The following is a 24,099-nucleotide window of genomic DNA, read 5'->3' as shown; positions in this document are numbered from 1 at the left end:
TCTATTTTATTTAAAAAATATTTCAGAAATTAATTTCTTTAAAAACCAAAACCATAAGATTCCTGCAGTCAAACGACCTTACCTTGCATACTCAGCTCACACTCTGCACGTGTTTCATATCCAGCTTCTCTGACAGTTTCTAAACTGAAACTTTAGCAGTACCCAAATAAGTTTCAGATGCTAACAATGTCTAGTAATTTGCATTTCTGATAGGCTGCTTCATACAGAACATTTTGCTAGTATGGATAAGGTAAGAAACAAGAGTGAATGAGCTGAACACCAAAGCTGAGCCAGTGCTGAACATCATCTTCCCCTGTGGGTCACAGCAAATGCCCACTGACAGTGCAATTCCATGTTACAAAATAATATGGGGATTTTCACTGAACGAAGTAGCTTCCACAGGGAGCATTTATTTTATGTCAGTACCCAAAATCTGAGATACACTCTCAGATACCTTTCTTGCAAACAGAAGTTTACACAAATAAACAAAACACCCAAGAATTGTCCTGACCATAGCATGGTTCCCTCTGATGCAATGTAACAGGCCAAAGCACATGCAAGCGTGCCAGGCTCCAAACCCTGTGCTGATTCCCATCGGATCAGTGTCCCCCACGTTATGACTCCCCACATCCCTGTGATGTTATTTTCATAGGCTCTGCTGATTAACTGACATTAACACAGTCAATTTACAGGCTATCAATAAAGCACTATCTTTGTGGCATCTCCTTTTTCAAAGGACTTTTCTTTAGGGTGATTTTGCAGATAAAGCCTTCCATTCATGGCAGCTCATGCTGCACTATGTCAAGCACTTTTTTTTGTTGTTTTTGTTTGGTTGGTTGGGTTTTTTGGGTTGTTGTTTGTTTTGTTTTTTCATTTTTTTAGGCAGGGGAGGGTGGGATTGGACACAGGCTCCTTTTTTATCCCATTCAACTCGCAGACTCTCAAGTTGATATCTAGGTCTCCCAACGTCTTCTGTATTACAAATATACAACAAAACCAACCTGTTTGACTACCAAATAAGATAAAACACTATGAAACATACACTGTGGGAAGCCCACTCTCATACTACCTACCCAAACTCACCTAAAGGCTATGAAGCATTAACATTTTGGCAGAATAGTGAGAAGTAAACGAAATTAGACTAAAATGTTAGTTAAAATTGGAATTGAAAAATGCCAGTTTCAATTACTGAACACTAATTCGCAAGTCAAAACTTGACAGCAAGAATCTGAATCGTCACAGTGAATGCACAAGAAGCTCCATGGTCTACTCCATTGCATTTCACAGCTCCACTGTGAACACACTCAGCTGTTTCACATCCTCCTAGCAGGAGGGGAACCCACTGCAAACAAAGTGCTACACTGAAGGTACAAGTATTTGCATCTATACAAAATGCAGACACCTGCCTGCAGGTAATGCAAGCGAATACATATACAACCACATGTGTTTGTTTACACGAAATGGTAAGTTGATTACTATGACACCAAGTGTCACAGCAGCTAGAGACTTTTACAGTGACGTAACCAGCAATAATCCCAGTTCTACTCATTACACCAGAACATACTCAGCAAAGAGGCAGGTAAAAACCTCCAAAACTTGATTTAGCAAAAAAAACCCTTCTGCACATGTGTAACTTTTGGCAGCACTGTTAATTGCCACCTGCTTGAGCCAATATGCCTCTGCATAGGGACATTTGTGAAGCCTAACCTAGACTTCAGAAAGGTCTGATTCAATTCGTATTTTAAAGAAAACAAGACTTTTCTTATAAAAGGCTCCAGAAATGAACTGGAAAGAACACATCCAGGCTCCCCATAGCAAACCCACCCCACCACATACTGCTGCTGACTCACGTGCACAACATCAGGCTTGGGTACTGAGCACCAGAACCTGTTCTCCTCACAGACTGCTTAAAGTAAAGCCTAGGTTAGCCATTTCAAACCTCCTCCTAGCTTGGCGTGGGGGATTAAACCTTCTTACAATCATCTGTCTCAGGTTCAGCCAAAAAGGAAGGCTGCTGTTTGCTTCCTATTAGCCTCCCAGATCTCACTTGTTTCAAGTCTGCGTGTTCCAGCATGCTCCATCCCACCAGCCAAACTGCAAGAACTCTAACCAGCCAGAGGAAACATCGTCTGGAGTAATCAGACACCAACTTTTAGTGCATCTCCCAGTCATTTTTGTCCCCTGCTGAAAGACAAAGGGTGATCAACTCAACCATACAAAGGGAAGAACCACAACAGCACATAGAGGTTGTCCCTACTGATTGTTTCTGTCCGTGCTCAATTAAGATAAGAAAATGGCAAAGCAAATGTCCTAAATCTCTCTAAAATAAGCCTGCTTCCACCAAATCCAGCCTGGTTTCATCAACATGAGTCAGCTGTAAGAGTCCCAGACAAGCAGATTAAGTCTTGCAGACCTCTAGAAAGTAGACTTATGCTTTGGGTCCTTGACAATCACAGGTTCAGATAGCTCCAGACCAGCTGAAGATCAAGGGGAGGAAGCAGGATACAAGGAAATGTCAGATGTAAGATCTAACTCCAAAACTCTTTAAGGTCCCTTCATCTGCAAATAAGGGGATTTCATTAATATCTCAGAGGAAACCAAATGAGTTGTTAGTACAGTATCTGTTACAGCAGAGGGAAGCCAAGCTGGACATGAGAACATGTTCAAACAAACAAACAAAACCGACAACAAAACAAAACACAATGAAGTTGTTCTGGCAATGTAGTCTTTTCAATCAGCAACATCCCAAGCCTGCAATTTAGGGGTAGAGTCAGACCCAGAGGTACCAGGCACTCTGCCACAGGCTGCACCAGCCATTCAACACCCCAGAAAGGAGGACACTTTGCTAGATGATGACAAATTTCCACTCAAGTTCTGGCTCATGCCAAAAGGCTGACCTACTTACAAATGCCACAGGGTCAGCATATTGTAAGGGTGAGGGTCTATTATGGGCCCACCTTCCTAGTTGGGTCAGTGACAGGCTTAGGGGAGATGCAACTGGCTGTCTTTGCACACTCTCATTCTGATATGTGGGCACAGGAGAGAAAATTCAAGCAATTCAAAGCTAAAACCAGGTTTAATGTCTTCAGACCTATTATACTTAAAACCTTTGCCTAGACACATTTTCTTTCCTGTTCACTCATTCTTGATTTATATTCAATGGACTCTACTTAAAGGACACATAACCCCTGAAGGAGTTCACATACAGATGATTTGTATTCTTCCTTGCCTTCCTAAAGCATTACTGAAGACATAGTTAGACTTCTGTGACCTATTAAGCCTTGTGCAAGTGAACATAAGAGATCCCTCTTTCATTCACCCATAACCTATGTGGAGAATCAGCTTCCCTGCCCATTCCACATGGTCCAGCAACAACCGTTCTGCAGGTGAACACATTACTGACACAAACTGCAGGACATCTCCAGACAGTGTGGTTCACTGCAAGCAAGGGATATCAGATTTATTTCAAAGGGCTCAGTTTTCAGCAACATTCATCCAGAGGGAAAGCTGGTAGGTCTGGCTGAGCACTCTTGTCTCCTCAGATAGTGCAGCACACACCTTCAGATTCTGAATTTGTGCTATGTGACAGCTCAGAGTTCTCTCACAGTAGCCCTCTCTAGCTCTTTTCTTCATCCAAAGTTTCAATCCAAAGCCACAGGTCAGACAGAGCCAGCGTGAGAGCTCTGGGACACCACAGCCCAGCCCAGAAAATGTGAAAACATCTGAGACTACCCCCTATGAAACATGGGGTTTATTAAGCATACTAAAATCCACAGCCAAAACACATTAGGTCTTCCCTGAGCAGAGAGCACGACACTCTGCCTCTGAAATGGACTAAGCATTTTGAGCGGGTTGATGACTGTGTGGGTATTTTCTTGGCTAGCCATGCCTACTTCAATGATGCACTGTCACCAAGTGCAGGATTGCTCCCTGGCTGTTCCTTGAGTCAGAAACCAGTCACTACATCCCATGAAGCAGGAACAGCAGCTAAATGGGGGGGCCAAGGGCCTCAACTATGAACTTGAACGCTCTGATAGAATAAGAGGCCACCAGCCAAGTCAGTCAATGAGTTCTCTTCTGTATGGACACTTTCAAGAAGGACTGAATGGCTTTGATGGAAAAAGGCAATCCCCTTTCTCTCCTACTTGCCTTCCTTCCCCTCCATTTATACCACCTGAGGGAAAGTACAGGTACCCTTCCACTTTATCCTTCTATTATAACAAAGTATTAATCACACCTATGGGAGGAAAGACAGAAAGTATTAAATCTGACAGTCTCTCAACACAGCAGTGCCAGCGAAATGCATCATTAAGGTGAGTAATTTTCCTGTTTACTTCATAGGCTCAGAGCCCCCTCCCCTTCCTCCCCACCTAAGATGTGGGCAGGACCCATCAAGGCAAAGCTTTGGAAGCAAGCAGCAGCGTCCCAAATTTCTACATAAATGCTGCAGGCCAAAGAGCAAAGGCAAGTTCCAACTGAGCCCTTGACAGTAATCAAGCACTGCGGCGCCTCTGGTCTTGTCTTGTGCATACCTTGCAAGTAGCATCATGTCTTCCCGCTGAGATTTCACTGGCAGCACATACAAGCACCTTGTTCCTTGGCTTCTGTCTCAGAAAAATAAAGTCCTGAACACACACATACACACACACGCCCCTGCCTTTCTGCTCCAAGGGAGACCATTTCCCTCTAAATCTTGAGCGTACTGTGGGCAACCCTTTCAGAACTGATTTACAAATTTGGAAGAAAACTCTTTTGTTCCCGTGCAGAAAGATTAGTGCGAGTACCTTGCCAAAAGGGCACTGAGTTTTCTCTATTAACGTCCAGGAAACTTTCCTGAGTCAGATCTTATTACATTTGAAACAAAGTGCAGGTACCAGCAAGTCTCTTCCATGATAACAGCCAGGGCCTGTCCCATTTCCTGATCACATTACACTCAATTTCCAGAATTACACCTATGCAAATATTGTTCTCCTGCTTGCAGAGCATTTCATTGATAATTAAAGCGAAAAGCCAGAAAAACTTTTTTGGCCAGGATGGTGAGCAAGGCAACAAACTAACATGTAGACACTGAGCAAAGACAAATTTTCTTCTTCCATATTAAGACCATCTGATAAGGGTCCTCTCCTCCTCCTACAAGAGAGGGAATCCAAACTGAACCAAACCATTTCTACAAGTGTCCTTCTGTTTCCTGGGTTTGCCAGCTCCATGAGGCCATTCTGTAGTTCTGAGTCACAGAGAAAACATGAGGATTAGGGGGGGGGGGGAAAAAAAAAAAAAAAAAAAAATCACACCTAACTAAGCAAGTCATGGTTTTACCAAGAACATGAAAATGCAGTAATGCAAATCTAAACTAGATCAATAAAGCATGACAGCAGCTCCAGCACACTTATGATGAATGGTGACTAAGTCAAACCTTTAAACATTTTATTTGTACAATTAAGCTTTTGGATGAATGGCAGGGAAGTCAGACAAAAAAACAGTCACTAGCTATTACCAGCATTTGCAAGGTTCTGGGATCTGTATATTACCCAGATCCTCCTCTTTCAGCCCTCTCCTTCCATCCTCAATGACCTAGCTAAGCACAGTCCTTGAGTCAACTGATGTGGTTTCTCCTGAGCCTACTTTCAAAGTCAAGACATGATTCAGCAAGGTGTTTAAGCAGATGCCTACCTTTAAGGATGGGAGCAGCCTTGCTGACTCCAACAAAACCCAGAAGATTCATAAGGAATATTCACGTGCTAGAAGTTATGCATTCACTCAAGTGCTTTACTGAACTGGGACTTTGATTTTCCTACACGCTGTGGGAAACGGTTTGTCAAGAACCATGTTGAGGAACATAGCAGCCATCCGGACATCAAGACGTCCCCAGCTCCAGAGCACAGTACTGCACCCCCAGGCAGATAGTGAGGTCAATGCTGTGGCATCTTCTCTGCTAGGAGGAGCAACAAGACTATCCCAGGCTTGGGATATTCCTCCTGTTTTTCTCATGCTCACTAGCAGCCCTAAAGCTATGCAACTGCGGCGGCTAAGGGAAGACACACATTCTGCAGAGCAACATTTAGAAAGGGAAGAAGGTTTGCAATGAGTCTGGGAAATGTTAGCAGCAGTCCTTCTGATCCCTCTCACAGAACTAAAAATCTTCAGTTTTGCATCTCCTCCACCCCAAGAGAAGAATGGAAAATGAGATCCCAGTTGACATGCAAGCCAATGGAAGATATGCAGTAACATGCCACATGAGAAATGGAAGGCTTGAACATAGCATAGTCCATGCCTGTTTTAGCCAATTCTTAGGTTGCTTTATAATTTCAGCAATAACGCACAAATGTGTAAAGCAAGCTTGCATGGACCTGGACGGCCTATGCAGGCAAATCTACAAGCCTGTTAGGTAAACTCTCAGGAACAATTGCCCAAACTCTTCATGACATAGTTACAGATCTATAAATTATTGGAACTAGATTACAGCAAATCTCTCAATACCTAGCAATTGATTTCACTTTGAAAGATAATCATGTCATCTACATGACCTAAATGGAAACATAACAGGAATGAACGTGGATTTAGATGCAAATCCCCATGACCAATCTGAAGATGGCTTTCCAAAAAAAATAAAAACCACCAAACAGCTCTTTGCCCCTACAGATCTTGCTACCTCTGTGCTGCTCCATTTGTAAGCTGTAAGCTCTGAAGACCCCAAGCCATGGATGCTTTGTGAGAAGAAATATCCCATTCAAAGCAAGACTGCTTTCCCAAACAAAAGAAACAGTCTTTGTTACTGGATAACGATGAGAACAGGAATAGTTCCCTGGGAAACATAATTTTAAAGTCAGATTTCCCAACTAACCACACCCAATTAGTAAGTAATGCCATGTTTTTGAGTGATTATGGAATCCCAGCAGATTTTTTCATCAGCTTCAATTCTGCTATTTCCTCCATCTTCCCAACAAGAAAACAAACAAAAACCCCTCACAATCTTATACGGGTTGAGGGTAACTAAAGGCAAGCTGCTTCCTCACTAAAAATAAATAAAATGGAGCAAAACAAGACGGAGTTACAACATCACAAGAAGTTATTGGCTCACACTGGCCGGCACTCCCATTTTCCTTACAGCTCATACCTGATGCATCAGAGAAAGGTGCAAAGCCTCCATGGACAGAACGTGCTGTTGCCCTGCACGATGCTGTGCAAATGAATTCCTGCCCTTACAGAACACAAGCTCCGTCCTGAGATAGCTACCACAAATCTCATGACCCTGCACCACTGCAAGAGCTATCAAGGGTAAGGCTTAGAAACAGGCCCTTAGCAACTCTGATTTTAATAGTATCCAAACGAGAAGGTGGGAAGAAGGTTGGGACCAACACTGGCAAGCCATCTGCAAGTATAGCCTACTGAAGACAATCAAGTGGCACCAAAGCAAGGACTTTGAACCTGCAGAAGCAAACCACCTCTCCAGAATTTTATCAGCCACCACTAGGTAAAGGAAGACGTCATTAAACTAGCAGCATAACCCAGAAAACTTTCTATCTACCAGCTTCACAACTGAACGACACAAAAGAGTCCACAGGTGAACAAGTGTTTAGCTCTCTAGGTGCAGACAGCAAAGCACCAGGATGCAAAAACCCTAAATAGGATCAGAGATATGACAAAACGCACCACAAGGATGCAACCATACTACTGCTATGATGGGCCACGGGATCATCATCATGTAAAGCAGCATACGAGGCTCCACTGCACAAAGCACTGGGTGAAAAGAAATAAAACTAGTTTTACAAAACATGGAGGTAACATATAGAAACAACCCAGAGGAAGCCACTTGGGAAGAAGCAAGCTGATGAGGGAAGAGAAGCCCTAGTCACAGCACACCAGCTACCTGACCCTGGAGAACAGCAAACGATAGAGGCCCAGCTAGGCTGCAATTGTTGCCACATATTTCTTATTTAAATGCAATTTGTTTAATCTCAAGTCTGATTCAGCCATCAAAGGCTCTCTTCTGTAGCACACTGACAGTTCACTCTGAATCTCTGCACCTTTAATCCTTTAATTAGCCAAGAAAAATGTGATCTCAACTCTTCCACCAACCTAGCTAATTTTCTGCATGGAGCTTCTAATTCCTGTAGGTTACAGGTTTTAGCTGCTCATGTAGCCAAGGGAAAAAAAAAAAAAAAACCAGACAAAAACAGCACCCCCGCCCCATTCCCACACAGGCTGATGTATGCTTCTCCATCTGCTGCCTCTCCAAAGAGCAAGCTCCTTGAAAAGTCCTTGCAAAAGCAATAGGGACCATTTTCACATTGTAGTAGTGGGCTGGGAGGCATAATTTTATCATGAAATTCAGAGAATAGCAAACAGAGATTTCAATGTGTGATACAGGGGTGCCTAGAGGAATCTGGTGACAAGGTGGTGTTTGTACAGGAGAATAAAATCTGAAAGTTAAGCCACTGCCTGAGTAAGAGAGTGTCATTCCCACCATGTAGATTTGACCACCTTCCTTGGTGATTTTGGGATGTGAGCTCCGAAGCAAGCAGGGAAAACCCTGGATAGCCAACCATTTTGAAAACTTTCTCTAGAAGATTTCTCCACAGATGAGCTCTGCTGCTGCTCAAGACCATCATGGCAACACAGCTCTGAAGGTAGAAAAGGAAGATTGCATGAGTCACCAGCACATCAGGACAGAGACCTATACAGGAAACTTGAATTACACATTGGGCTTTTCATGCAGGAAGGACACGAGGGCCACCTAAAGACCTAAGCATGGAGAGTGAGATACAATCTGCACCTGAACACCGCCTCGGTTGTCTCTCTAGATCAGGATGCTCCTTTGCAGGGCAAGGCAAAAGCAAGGAGTGCTCTTGCTCAAGGCCTGCTAAAGGCAGGCACATAGCACAGCTGCAGGGACTGCTGGCTTGCCACATGCTAACCCAGCGTGTGACATGCAGGAGAAAGGAGTTTGGACGTGGCCAAGCTATCTCTGCACAGCTCCCAGACTGTCACTCCCAAGTTGCAACGTGCCAGAGCTAATGAACCCGACCCGTTGCTGCAGCACTGCACAGACACAGCAGTTCTCTTTCTAGGCACAGCCTGGCAAGTCCATGCAGCGTGGCATGGAGCCTAAGGCTATCTCTAGCATAGGTGTCCACCTGCTAAACATGGACAAGCTGTAGGAGGCCCTCCTGGAAGGTGGCCAGAGAACACAGTTGAACAACAGCACTAAGAGTCACTTGGACTTGAAAAATGCATGCAGACACAGGGATAAGAATAACCTGGTGAGTAAACGCACAGTGGAAGAGCCCTGTCTACATCAAAGGCAGAGGACAGGCATTTCTGCATCTTGCAGTTCCTTAATTCACTTGTGTGTTTAGGCCTTGAAGAACATTAGCACATGACCAGGACTGCCTTGCTTAAGCAAGCACTTTTAGCAAAGTCACAGCAGGATTTGGTGTGAGGCAAAGAAGAGGGAAAAGAAACAAAACAAAACAAAAACCACAACCAAGCATCCACATAGAACAGAGCATTTTGAATGCATGCCCCTTCCCTCTGGTAGGGCTTTCGAGGCACTGTGTTCACATTCTCCATCCTATTCAGCCCAAATAAATGAATTCCCCCCAGTTCCCCAGCAAGGAATCCAGCCCATAAGACAAGGAAAACGATCTGAGCAATAGTTGCTACACTCCACTGACACCAGATCCCAGTCACACAGTCTGCACATTCAAAATTCACATTAGTTATATGTGCAAACCAGAAATACAGCTGCACGTGCATCTTGGGGGTCAGCTTATTAAAAAAAAAAAAATAAAAACCACAGAGCTTGGTGTGGTGATGAGAACCATCAGTATGATGGTATGAGCACCTCAGTATGAGAACCTCTATTACCAACCTCACCACTTCAGCTGCTCCTGAGTCATATAACTGTTCTACACTGCCACAGGCTTTGAGAAAGAGGCATTTCAAGTGCACAATCAAAGGCAGGCAAACGAGCTCTGCAAATGGCAGTTGCTGGATGTTCATTCCACATTCAGTCCTTGCAGAACAAAGAGGATGGGAGCAGCTGGCAAGGAACATTTGACTGGGAAGCTGCACTCTGGTGTCCAGGCAGTCAGCCTGGTAACTAAATCTTTGCACACTCTTTGATCAATGCATTACAGAACATCCTTCCACCAACAGTCCTCAGGGTGGGTACACAAAGGTAGTGAACAGTTACCAGATTCGCTCCAGGCCAGAGAACAAGATCATTTTGCAGCACCAAGGCGAGTAGGGTTTTTCTCTTTTCTTTTAATAAAGAAAAAAAAAAAAAGGATTCTACGGTTCTCTGAAAGCAGCTAATCAAATTATTAAAGTGCTTAAAAGTTTAATGAAGAAATCAAAGCTGTTAAGCAAACATTCAGCTTGATGTCTCTTTCCCTTCTTACCCCACCCTTTCTCAATGCATTCAAAACTTCTTTTTGCTGTGCTACAACATGTTTGAACAGGTACTGAGATACAAACAAGTCTTGGCCCCATCTCATACAGAATGGATTGGTTGCAGATGTTCTCCTGCAAGCTACATCTTGCCTCCTACAAGAGCATTCATCTCCAAAACACATCATTTCACCTACTTTGCCTGAAGCCAAAACTCAAAGGTTATTTAATTTTTATTTTTTTTTTATTAACTCTAACATACCTACAGCTGTGCAAGCAAAACCCCATCTGGTTTTTCAAGGCACAAAGAGGCAAGCAACTAAGTTTAGATAAATGTAACCAGTTTCGGGCAGTCATCCTTCTGTTCACCTCTGCAGCAGCCAACAGCAATGTCAGGGGTGCAATAAAACAAAAACCTGCTATATTTCAGAGAAGCCTGACATATTTCACTATCTTCCTAGGACAAGTCAGACATGAGCTCATACAGTGGCAGGTGAGTCAGTAACGAGTCAGACAATAGGCTCCTTAATTAAGCTTAGGGGCAGATGATCCCTTGAAGGTGTAATCAGATTGGTATGGCCAGTGGAAAAAAAATTATATATATATATAAAAAGCTGAGTGAACTGTTACACCCTTGCTGAGCTGTGCCAGGCAGGGTGAAGGCAGCACGGTGCCGGAGAGCCCCCAGGAATACCTGACCATCCCGCACCGCTCCCCGGCAGTCAGCGCCTGTCTGCACCCTCAGCCCAGCTGCTCCCGGGAGCAGAGAAATGCTGATTTCCCCAGCGAGCAGGTTATGCTGGGGTCACACTGCAGATGCAGCACGATCCAGGGCAGTCTAGGGTAAGGTGCACTTCAGGACTTTGACTTCCAGAGGCATGGAGGTGGGTGGCAACAGCTCAGACCTGACCTGTGTGGCAGGGAGGGAAGTGGTCATGCGTTAGTCATTCCCAGTCACTAACCAACAGAGTCAATCTCAGCCACGTGCTTTATCGACCCTTAAAATGCAACCAAGATCCCCCACTTAAGAGAAAGAACCCAAGAGTTCTGTTTAGGAAGCTTCCCTGAAATACGTTGCACAACACGAACATCAGTATATTGAAAAAAAATAGCCCCATTAAACTGACTGCAATCGGCAGGGCGGTAACAGCATCAGGGCAGTTTTGCACTCGCAACATCAGACATGCAGCACGGAAAGGGCTTTTTTTGCAGCATGTGTCCCTGCAAATTCAACCTGGAACCCAGCTTGCCTGCAGAGCTGCTCTTCCCATCAGCTAGGGACCTCCCTCGGAATGTCAGCAGCACAGAGCAACCCAGTTCTCCCCACTCGTATCTTGTACAGATCAGTCTGCTGAAAAACAAACCCAGAAAGACAGACTGCAACTTCTTCAGCCCTTTCAAGAGGCATTGCAAAGGAAACTGGCAAAAATTACTCTGAGGAGTCCACACGCAAAAGAGATGCCAAATAAAGGTCCAATTTATCAATTCCTTATAGAAACTCCATCGCAAAGCAACCAGTCCACATAATTTGTCAAGCCTTATGGAACTAATGATGACCTTTCTGAAGCTTTTCCTAGGCCTCCCCACTTCCTTTATGGCTGCCAGTACTGTAAAAGATCTTAGTAAGATATCTAGAAATGCACAGACTGTGTTTTGTTGGAGTTCACTTTGCTCATATGCCCAGAAGAACCCACCGAGGATGACCAAGTACAAGTAATGTGAGCAGTTTGCAGCAGAAGAGATGGGAGACAAGGAACTCATCACAAAACCAGCCACCACCTCACTGATGAATGAAGAGGTGTCATTCAGTGCTCAGCCACCCAACAACCATCTCACAGGAAGATTTTTTCCTCTCCCACCCATGGCAATGCTGACGCTTAAATGCAAACAGAGCGAGTGTGCCGACTGCCCCGTGAACACCCTCCAGGCTGGGCACCCAGCCCACGGAACAGCTCCCATCCCTTCCCCATGGGAAACTCTTCCAGCCCCTCATTTTAAGGGGGTTTCAAGGCGCTCTGGGTGCACGTTTGATAGCAAGCTTGGGCTCACTCTGCTCCTGTTGCAAGGTCAGGAAGAAGTCAGCTCCCAGCCACAGCCCACACGGTTGAGCTAATAAGCCCCGACAAGTGGCAGGGTGAGTTTGCTGAGGCTCAGCACCACAGCTACCATGGAAGTGCTGGTACAGCATCATGCTCGGGCTACATAACAGGAAGAGGCTTTCCTTCATGCCATTGCACTCAAACAGCCTCTGCGTCAATAATTTTTACACCCAGTGGACCTGAGACCTGTAAAGCTCAAGATCTGAAGCAAGGGAAGCAATAACCCAAGTGGCACTCAGGCAGCTTCGAGCTTTAGCCTGGAGATACGTTTTGGTGCCTTCAAAAGTCAGTTTGTAAAGACACTGTAGAGTCACGTAAATAAGTCAAAAAGAAGAGGCCTGAAAGCTAAGGTTAGTGATATGAGATGCACAGCAAGAAGCAATCCCCCACAGTCACCCCCAGGCATATCACATCAAGGGTCTAAATGCTTTACAACACGGGATCATGGTGACACAGTCCCATATCTGAGGGTGGGAGTATGAAAAGGGGGAAGAGGAAGAATAGAGACAAAGGGAATGACTTGCACAATGTTACCCAGATTACATCTAAATCACAGGGCAGGAGCAGCTCTGCAGCTGGGCCCAGGGCCAAACCCACTGCTGGTCCACGCTGCTTCCAGCAAGGGCATCTCAGGGCATCATGGATCTTCTCCCCAGAAGGAAAGCCTGGTGCGCCCCAGGGCACAGAGCCCGAGTGGCAGCCCTGCAGGGATGCTCTGTAAGGCAGCATGACCATCACAGCTAACGGGGAAAACAACAGTGCCAGAACAGTTAGACCCAAGTCCCTCTTTGTTCGTTCAGGAAAGACAGGTCAGCCTTTGAGTGCTGCTTTCCAGTAGCACATTTTGCAGTTTTCTGTAAAGCTGAACTTAGATGAACTTCAGCAGCTAATGTGTATCAGCAGATTATAAACCACTCCATTTAATCAGAGAAGTAATATTTTGCTCTCTTTAAAAAGACCCACTCGCATAGTACACATCCAAATAAAAAAAAAGAGGGAGAAGCAGCATTTTCCTTCTGTGGCTCCACCATGTTTTGCTCCAATTTTTAAGCATTATCTTTAACAACTGGAAACAATAAAGTTTGTATCAATACTCAGGTCTATTTGCAAGAGGATATAAGCTCTTATATGGGTAGCTATCCTATTGTGTTGACAATAAGAAATCTGACACACCTGCACACAGCAAAACCTCAAGAAAATATTTCCATTGCATAATAAAGTTCATGCTCTTTCTATACAGAAGCCATCCCTACCCAGGACACTTATTTTTTTAAACAAAGTAGGACATTTCTTCATAGTGTATGGTTTGCCAAGCACTGGAGTTGAGCCCTTAGTGTACACAGCACCACCAGTGCAACACACACAAGATTACCCTTGCTCCAGCACACCACCAAACTGCTGCTTGCTCTGTATCGCTTTGGCAGGGAAATAATATTTACAACAACTGTGATATTTCAGCTGACCTAAAGGAAGGAATCACCTTCTCTAAGGACAGCCTTTGTCTGCAAGGTGAGCAATACACCTCATGCACCAGCCTGCCTGAAAACCCTTACCCCAAAGTAACTTACTACACAGTCAAACCAATTTTTACTTTTTGCACAAAGTTTTTTGTGGGATTTAAATAACTTCTAACAGTGCTCAGTCGACACGGTTTAAGTTATACAGCTCAATGGTATGGGGAAACAGTCAGGTTTTTAGGAAGCCCTCCTTGCCCAGGGTGGGCTGCCTCCCAGCTGGCCGTGACCTCTGAGGCGGTGAGGAGGCGACTCTGCCGATGCTTCATTTGAGCTCTGCTGGGCTGCTTTGCAAGCTTAGAACTTGCAAAGTCCAAGAGAGCTCAGCAGCTTTTACAAGCCGGCCTAGAGGCAGTCCCCATGCTCAACACTACCACACACACACAGAGAAAGCACATTCTAAAAAAGGCAAAAAAAGTCACTCCAAAATACTACCAGTTTGAAAGTTTTGGCACTCCTGGCGCCTTGGTTTCCCTTCTCTAAAATGGCGATTATGCTCTTGATTTGCCTACCGAGCAAAGGTGTTTGCTGATTAGGGAAGTAATGTTTGTGTAATACTTTGAAGATTTAAAGTACTACATTAATCCTACATGTTGTTCTTAGTAGAAGCCAATTTTTAACTAAGAGAGGAAAAAAAAAAAAAGAAAAGCTGATTTAAATAGTGACCCTCCCCTACTTCAAGATGTTCACTCATCTCCCAACATCAGCTATTCTTATCTGTAAATGTTTTTTTAACCCTTCCTTCTCATAGTTCTCAGAAACCACAGGTCTCATTCAGCTTTTATTTGAAAAATGGCTTCTTTCCAGGCTGTGGCTGTTTCTTGTAAAGTTAATTCCTTTGGTAATACTGCTGGAGGCACATTGGTATGTTTGGTGTGTGCGTGTATACATATATATTTTCCCCCTTTTCACACGGGGTTGTTTTTATATATGTGTAGTGAAAGATACCTAATCCAGGATTATGATTCTCTTTTTGCCTTTCTCATGAAAGTGGGTGGGGCTTTTTTGTGCAAGTTGCATTGAAAATTATATTTAATTAACACTTTTTCCTCTCCACATAGCCAAAAAAAAAAGTTTCTTGCACTTAATTCTCTCCCTCTGAATTTTTCTTTAAAAAATAATTACAACTTTAAAACAAATTTTATGAAGGAAAAAAAGAAGGAAATAAAGAATGATGCCAGTACAACTAGATGGTGCTTGTACAAAACAGTGGAGGGATCTTCTGCCTCTGTGGAGGACACAACCCGTCCTCACAACTACTTTCTCCATCCTCTTTATTTGTGACTCTAATGTCTCAGTGCTTTTCACCTGCAGATCCTGGGAGACCTGTAGCAACCTCTGACTGGTCTCCTGTTACACTGAGATAGAATCAGCCATGAACGTAGCAACCAAGAAGCTAAATCCCAGCTGAAAGAGAAGGACATTCACAACACCTGAAGCCTCCTTTCTCCCAGCAGGTCGGGTGTGCTGGTGCCCAACAACAACTGTGCTGTTTAGAGGGCAGAGCACAGAGAACCGGAAGGCAGGAGACCCAGATTTTCTGTTCTGAGCTCTGTCATCAAGGAGGGCACTGCTCTGATAGAGAACATATAGCAAAACTCCTCACTACAATGACAGCTGTTCAAATGAGGAGGCTATATTGCCTTGATAGGTTTTAGAAAACAGTAAAGGATACAAAAAGGGAAAGCTAAGACAGCTCACATCACGAGAAATTTCCTGGAAACTATTACACAGATCTGTAGAGCTGCTTGTAAAGAGTAACAGAAGATAACTGCTAATAAAAACAAAATATACATGACAGAGATTAGGGGCAAAAAGCACAATTATATTCTAATGAGAACCTCATGCACTCAGATCTCCTTCTACTCAACCATAAAAACCCAAACAGAAGCCAGCAGGTCTCTCCTGGCTGGTTCTCACAGGTGAACTGGTTCTTCCCAGCGTTGCTAGCTTGAAAACACCTCCCTGCCGTGAGAAAGGCACCTCCTTCAAAGACAACAAGCCCGGCTCCTCTCTTTCCAGGTAGATGACCTACCACAAGTTACATATGCCTCAACAGCATGAGTGTTAAGGCCCTGTAGTGTCACACAGAGGGAACTACACTTCACAAGCTCTTCAAGCAGGAAAGCGCAATCACCACCTCTATGTGCACGAGAATGATGGTGGCAATCGACACCTGCCCTGTCTGGCCTGTGCCAAGAGCCCGTGTGTGCTGGAAACAGTCTCTTCAGGCAGGCACGGCTGCAGAGAGCTTGAGGAAGCCAAATCTCAACCGCTTCTCACCCGAGACAAATGCCCAAATATGGGAGCGATCCTGCTTTGCCGAGAGCCACGGGGAGCCCATCCCTTAGCTCAGAATCATTGCATCAGCTCTCGCAGCGTGAGCATCTGAAAGCTGCAACCGCATCCCTCCTCTGCTGCCTGCTCCTTCCAAATCGCTTCTCTCCCTTTGGATTACAGGCGTCATTTCCCTTCGGATTACAGGCGTCATTTCCCTTCCTCACTCCTGCTGTAACAAGAGGGGTTATCACTAGCAAAATTAACTTTGTTGGGCTGAAGAGAAAGCCTACATTGAGAGACATGAAAGGATTAGCAGAGTGGGCAGGAGGTGACTGATTTCATTGTTTGGTAAGGTCTGCAGACCCTCTGCATAAATGCTGCTCTTTTACAAGAACCCTTCTCAGCTGCCCTGTGCAAACAGATAAAGCCTACATGATTGCTGACGAGGAGCCTCCAATGACAGGGAAATTCCAAATCCTGTTGCAAGACCACTTCCACACTCCTCCTTGGCAGCTTTAAAAATAATATTAAAAGGTAAAATGAGAAAGCTCAAATTGCACTGACCAACACGCCACCAAGTAGTAACAAAGCAAAGATTTCACATAAACACTTAGCACAGTCCCTTATGTATGTTCATTGGGAGAGTATTTTTCTTTTAAAAAAAGAAAAAGAAAAGAGTTTTCATGTGTGTTGCAGAGAGGTAATCAGCAGCTGAGACGTAACTGGACATCACCAGTGTTAAGGAAACAATGCGCTATTTGAAGATTATTTTAAGAGAGCACTGAACACATAATTAAGGACTGTTGAGTCAAGGCGATGTGCACATCTAATTGCCCTCTCACTGCTTCACTGTGCTTGTGCACGGTCCTCTAATTCATTTTATAGAGACTGGGAAAAACTTTCTCAATTTTACCAGGTGATTCAGAATCAATCTGAAATAAGGAGGCTGAGATAGCCCAGCCAAGGAATCTGTACACCTAACCACGGAAACCTGTTATTTCTCATGTGGACTGATCTAAGTGCATTCCTTGCAATGCATCTTTCCAAATCCACTAACTCTGGCCAGCACAATCCATTTACTTGCTTTCATGCATGTTGCACAGCTTTACTAGAAAATAGTCCAAAGTCTGAGCATTTTCTTACAGCTGTAGGTACAGCTGAGTTTACTGAGAACAAGAGAACCAGTGAGCCCAACTGGAACATGAATTGCAGCTTTGCAGAGCTCAGTGTTTCATAACAAAGCCGTGCAAGGACCAACCCAGCTCAGCTCCAACATACTGCAGGGCATGAGTATAAGCTGCTGAACTCAGGTATTGCCAATACCTGAATTATGCAAGTCTTGAAGGGCTGGGTGTCTTTCTCAGGAGAATCAAAAATTTGCAAATAAATTTCAGTTTTCATTTAAAAACTTAAAGCTTTTTCTGCCTTATTTTTCCTTAACCCTCGTGACTACCAGGGAAAGCTTTAAAAGATTTAGTAGATGCACCCTAAAGGCTCAAAAACCTTGGGGAGAATAAGAAGAACCTGTTTGTCTTTTTTTAAGAGTCTCATGACTTATAAGGTGGTATCTTGCTTATGCGAATGGGTGGATCCGATTCATTTTTTGATAGCTTGCATTTGGCAGTAATGTTACCTTTTCCTTACCTTGACATACAATTTTAGTTTTTACTTTCCTTCTGCAAACATGTTCTTCCCCATGTAACAGGTTCTGCTAGTGACAGGTGATTGCCAAATCTTTTTTTAGGGGGAAAACTGAGTTCTGGTTGTTTATTTATTTATTTGCACTCAGAGTGGGTGGGGAAGATCAGCACACACTTCCACAAAGGAAAAAAAGTCTGAGGTGGCAGGCTTTTGAAATGCCTTGTTTTCTTCTGCTGCAAAAACAGGAGGAGATATCGCAAGGCATGGGAATTCTCACAAAGGAAATATCCCACAATAAATGACACACAGTTCTGGATCTGTTCTTATTCACCCAATTCATAGGGCTTCCCACTCAGCCTCAACAACCTACTCTCTATCTCAGCATCACAAAATGTTGATTCCTTGTTCCTTCGCAGCATGGTTTTCAATAAGTTTTTATTGTACCATGAGTACGCATGTGAGAAAATTTGTTCAGTTCAGACTATTAAGGCCTTTGTTTTTAAACACTTCAGTAGAGTTTAAATTGTTAAAGACTTTCCTTCTGAAAAGACTGATTAACCTGCTCATATTCTTACTTGTGTTCTCAGGTTATTAATTAAAAAAAATAATCAAGGATGCTTATAAAGTCCTCTGCAATCCAATCTCAATTTGTCATCATTAATTAGTTCAAAATTGCATACAAATGAAGAGCTAACCTGATTAGACAGCATGTTTTACTGGAATTCCTACTTAAGGGCATGAAAGACTTCAGAGAGAAAATTTGTAATATTTTCAAAGTGAACTGCTCATACATATGAAATCACCCTCTCACCTAGCAGCAGCTAATGTTTATCTCTGCAATTTTGGGTGAGTTTTTTTTCTTTTCACCTTTAATTAGGAGCCCATCACCAACCCCAGCAGAGAAGCAATCCTGATGTTGCACTCATCCCCCCCTCCCAGTCTATCCTATACAAATACTGCTGGTTTGGCAAAGGGTGCCCAGTATCCTAGGACAATAAACCTGCTCCACATAGTATGCAGAACTTGGAAGGAAGAAAAAAGCGTTTTCAGAAAAAGATATGATTTGAGGGCTGTTTTCAGAGACATAACATTTAAATACTCAACGAGTACCCTCTCTCCTTTCTCCCACCTCCAAAAGAAGAAACCTTGAGATCTACATGTGATTCCAGATTATTACCTCCAAAGCATGCACTTGGGAGCTAAACGCACAAAGTGGCCAAAAAAATCTGAAGCATCTTCACAGGTCTCTAATCCTCCCATGAAAGCAGCTCTTGCTTTTTAGAGAAATAACCCAGTCCTCTTACCGAGCCCACAACCTTCGCTCCCATGACCTAATCTGACATGACTCAGCCCAGAAGCTCGGAGGAGCTCTGGTGAAATGCATTGTCAGACAGGACAGTAGATCCCCTGCCAGTCACCACCGAACCTTCCCAGCAGGACAAGGAGGGTCAGCCTGGCTCATCCTCTCCCAGAATGGGGAAACTGTGATACCATGGATTTCCTTATTTAATATTGTTGCCCTGGGGAACAGCAAGAAGGAGAAAAAAAGAACTAAGAAACAAGGCTTTCAAGTTTTGGGCTCTTAGTAAGGGTGGGGCCATCAAGTAATTAAACTTTTAATAGGTCACTGCAGTGGAAGAAACTCTTCCAGTTGGGTAAGTTCCTAATCCATCATTAAAAAAAAAAGACGACAGGCATTAATCAAAGCATATGAAGTCACATGGGGGGAATGAGCAACTCCAAGAACTGGCTCTTGCTGAGAGGATGGGGTAATCACGCCTCCTTTCATCAACATTTCACGCAGGTTTCCACATCTCTCAGGACAGCAGTGGGAAAGAGAGCCTTCACGTCCTTCCCCACCCACCCCACTGATAAAGCTGTCGAACGCATATTGCCAACCGCTCAGGAGTCCATGTGAAATGAGTTGGTGGATTAATTAGCAGAAGGGCAGAGCTCTGAAGATGGAAAGATGCTCGACTGTGAAAGGCATATTGATTGAAGGTCCCCAACCACCACCACAAGCCTGTCATCATTCACTGCCAACATACAGCACATTGCCAGCTCCTAGATCTAGGTCACTTGGCTCAGCACAGGAGCACCTGGACTGTGCTTGCTCCTCCCTGATCAGAAAGCTGTTTGGGACCCCATTCCTTTAGTAAAATACACGGACTTATCTCTAGACAGACTGCAACAGGGAGTACATCTTCATCTGTTGGTATTGTGGTCCATATCAGGGCAGAAGAAAAGGAGGGGAAGCAAAATGTGCATGGCCCCAGGCTGCATATGTTTGGTGACTGTACTCACCAAGGAGAAATTTTATTTATTTTTTTTAAAGCCAGCATGTAATCTGATCTTCTACTATTACCCAGGTCTACATTAAGACTCAGCCTCCAATTCTACCCCAGAAAGCCACTGTCACTGCAGTGAAACATCTCAAGTGCTTGCTTAACTTTAAGCTTGTGAGTAGCTCGCTTGTCTTCAGCTCTGCTGGAACAGCTACAACACACGTTCAAACCTCATTTCAAAAGACCGCTTTTCATAGTTGAAAGGACAGCATCAAACACCCTGGTTCCCTGCAGCTGCATTAGATAATTCTTTGTACCACATGTATCAAAAGGGAACGTCTTTTCATATATCCTTCAAAGGACCTTCTCCAGAGCAGCCTGCAAAACTCCAAGGGCAGTATTTTCTTGCTTTGAGAAATGGAAAGCAGAAATGATCAACAATTTCTTTATTTAAAGGGAAGTGAAAATAAATCCTGTGTGTAGTGTGAGTGAAGAAACTTGGACATGAAAACAAGCGCGAACTACAGCAGGGCATCACTTCCAATGCAGACAAGGAAAAGGTGAAATTTCAACATCACTTAAAAATCCTTCACCCTTTTATGCATTAAAAAAATGGAAAATTTGGTCTTGAGCAGACATATCATGTTTTAACCCCATCAAACGCAATTTCCCAAACAAAGTTATTGTTACCAGTTTTAGACAAGTTTTACTGGAAAAGGCTTTTAAATACAAAGGATGCAAACTTATAATGATTTATTGTTATCTTGCATCTTTATCCAGAGTGGAGAGCACACAGGCTCTGCTGCTTTGCTGGCAGCAGGGGCTGGGAGTTTTGTTTGTTAGGTGCAATTCCTGCTAGATTGTATTTAAATCTGAGATTGAAGTAGTTTCTCAGATTAAAAAACAAACAAACAAACAAACACAACAAACAAACAAAACAATCTATACTATTTCTATGCTCTTAGCTTTCAGTAAAATTTATGGGTTTTTTTCTTTCCTTAATAAATAAAAAGTTTAAAAATGAGTCCCTGCTTTAATCAGGTAGCGTGAGGTAGAGCATTATTCACTGCACCTACTCCAAGTGCTTGAAGTAGAGGAAGGCAAATATTGAACATCTTTAAGACAGCAATATTCTCCACTGCAAACATCTCTACTCTAGAGTCCTAAACTACAACAGGACATACAGGTCCAGCAGTGCTGTGTCCTGGGCTACAAGGTTTCTAGAGCTTAAGCAAACAAGCCACCTCCGCCAAAAATCAGGAGCTGGGCTTCAGGTTTCAAGCTCCATAGATTTATAGACATATATATAAGAAAGGTACTATTTTGACAGCAAGAACAAAGCATTAAGGAAAAAAAAAAACCAAAACAAACAAAAACAAAACCCAAAAAACATACATATACATACACACGAGTAACCCAAACGTTGCAGGGCTGACCTGAGCTGCTGACGCTGGGGTTCCCACACCAGCTGCAAGAGGGGAAGGACACAAAAAAGAATGTCCTGCACTCTGTGGGTGGGAGCCAGGAGCACCACCTCCATCCCACCGGCACAGCCCGGCATGCCAAACCTCACACAAACCCGCAGATGCTGAAGAAAGGCAATGGAAGTGCTGAAGCCATGCTTATGTCCACCACGTATTTTACACCAGCACACCTGCTAGACCCAAATGGACAACTACCGTTTCATCACGCATAGTCTTTAAGCGACTGTTTTTTGGCAAGGTGTTTCATTCACCTGGGATTTAGTGATATTATAGAGGGTCAAAGTCCCACCACACCCTCCCAGAGCAGCCAAGATAAATCTCTCCTTTCTGTGTGACATGTCATGCACTAAAGAGGACGTGGGTCACTCTGTTCTTGCACAAGCCTGGATATGTATCATATGAACAGTGTCACTACTGGCATCAGGACCGAAGCCAGAGAAGAAGGAGCAAAGCGATGCTGCGTCCTTACCGTCCACGTTGCTGACTTTGCTGTGCTGGACTGTTGAAATGATACATCAAAGCTGTGAGGTCCTGGGTAGTCTGTGTTGGAAGGGATGGCTGGGGAGGGTGAGAGGGCATCAAAAGTCGAGCTGGGCTGCGCGTAAGGCGAGGGGGCTGTGACGCTGTTCTGCGCGTGCTCCGTGTTGTAGGGGCTGGTGGAGGAAGAACCATTCTGGATCTGCTGGTCCATGCTGTTCAGGAGCCCCAAGTTCGTGTACTGTGGCTAGAAGCAAAGAGACATATAGAAATGTTACAGATGCAAGCTTAGCAGAGGCTGGCTAGCCAAGGCATGGTCTTCATGGTGGAGGACACACAGCATGATCTCAGCACCACTGCACATGTGTCACGCCAAGAGGAGGGAGATTTGCAAAGTATATACCCCATTTTACATTGGTGACTGAAAGAGAAAGAAGTAAAGCTTCTTGTAGCCACACAGTAGATCAACAGCCAAGCTGGGAAAAGGAGGTGATGTGCAGGGTACCAGGCCATCATGAGGAGACAAGCTCCCCATGTCCAGGCAACACCCAGACCAAGACCTTTATGGAAGGACTCCTATAACCTGATAAAAATCACCTGGTTTCTTACAGTGCAACTGGCTCTAGCATGTACAAGGCTACACGGCCTCTGACGGTCTTGTGCTGTATCCATAGACTGCTCCTCTTCTTGCTGATCAGATCCTGCTATACATGGTGACATCTAGAACCTGTAACTCAGGTAGTAACTTCACTGAAGTGACTCACTAGAGAAAAGGTTCATAGCGCTTAACCAGGTTGCATCATTCACTCGATTCCCAGTGACCGGTCACAGACAGTAGCAGAAAGAAATTAAAGGTCTCTTCAAGCAGCATGGAAAGCTTCCCCACATACTTAACAAGCAGCAGTTGCACAGTGTGTAGCACTTAAATGAGCAGACGTGGTTGTGCCCCAAAAGTAGCCTCCAGGCTACAATATATGAAACAACCGAAGACATCAAAGTGAAGGCTAGAGAACAGAGGCAAAGGCAAAGGTTAGATTAGGGAAAGGTTAGCAGGAAAATCACATGCATAATGGCCTAAATTCTATGTGCAGCCCCTCTCCCCCACCTCAAAGAGATGAGAGGAGAACAATGTTCAGAGAAAGCTAACAAGAACGAGCAATCCCTTTCAATGCCTTCCTGTAATGCAGCAGTAGATAACTTTTCAGCCTGAAAAAAAAAGACAACGAGGAGAGAGGTGGAACGCAGTATGACAGAAGTGGACAAATTCTTAAATTATATGGAAAAAGGCAAATAGGAAATGAATTATTCATGCTCTCTTAATAGAAGAGTTGGGGGCCAAGAAAACATCTTGAGCAGGATTTTGGTTTACACACACCCACGTAAGGTATTTCTACACAAAGCCCACAAATAAACATGAATTTTCTGTCACACAATGCTGTGGATATTAAAAGCCTACATACGTTCAAAAAAACATAAGACGAGTTCTGCTGGAGAAAAAGCCATCAAGGCAGCGGATCTGATTTTAAAATTCTGAGCCACAAACAGTTGGAAGCTGGGAGAGAACTCTGGGGAGAGTTACACAATTACCCTGGTCTTTCATTCTTCTGAAGGAGCCAGTGTTGGCCAGAGACACAGGGCAGCAGGTGAGTGGCACATGGGGTTCAGACAGGTACATGTACTCATCCTCGTATGTGTCCAAAGAGCATTTTTTGTGTCCAGCTGAGGGTGCTGAGCATCCAGAACATTTGTGGTATCCACCCCCAACAGCTCTGGAATCACCCAGGAACATGCAGTGATAAACACACCTGGTCCTGCTGTCAGCTGCTGACATGGCAGAAAGGACTCATGCTCTTCCCCTTGTCCAGGGATCCAAGCACTTCACAGCCCTTCACATCCTACAGCTTCAATCCCCGCCAAGAGTCATCAA

The 24,099-nt window shown here is 44.1% G+C and overlaps 1 protein-coding gene across 4 annotated transcripts in view; it reads right to left on the bottom strand.

Moving 5' to 3' along the window:
• Nucleotides 1–24,099, bottom strand: part of TP63 (tumor protein p63) — a 106,379-nt gene that overhangs the window by 29,375 nt on the left and 52,905 nt on the right. For all 4 annotated transcript variants that reach the window (XM_082055239.1, XM_082055240.1, XM_082055242.1 and 1 more), the window contains one exon: nucleotides 22,165–22,419. In XM_082055239.1, coding sequence (XP_081911365.1) covers nucleotides 22,165–22,419 — 255 coding nt within the window. The remainder of the gene's footprint in view (nucleotides 1–22,164; nucleotides 22,420–24,099) is intronic.

This window comes from Streptopelia decaocto (assembly GCF_964273445.1).
Source record: "Streptopelia decaocto genome assembly, chromosome: 6".
Classification (NCBI taxonomy): Eukaryota; Metazoa; Chordata; class Aves; order Columbiformes; family Columbidae; genus Streptopelia; species Streptopelia decaocto.
This window is presented reverse-complemented; position numbering and strand designations above follow the sequence as displayed.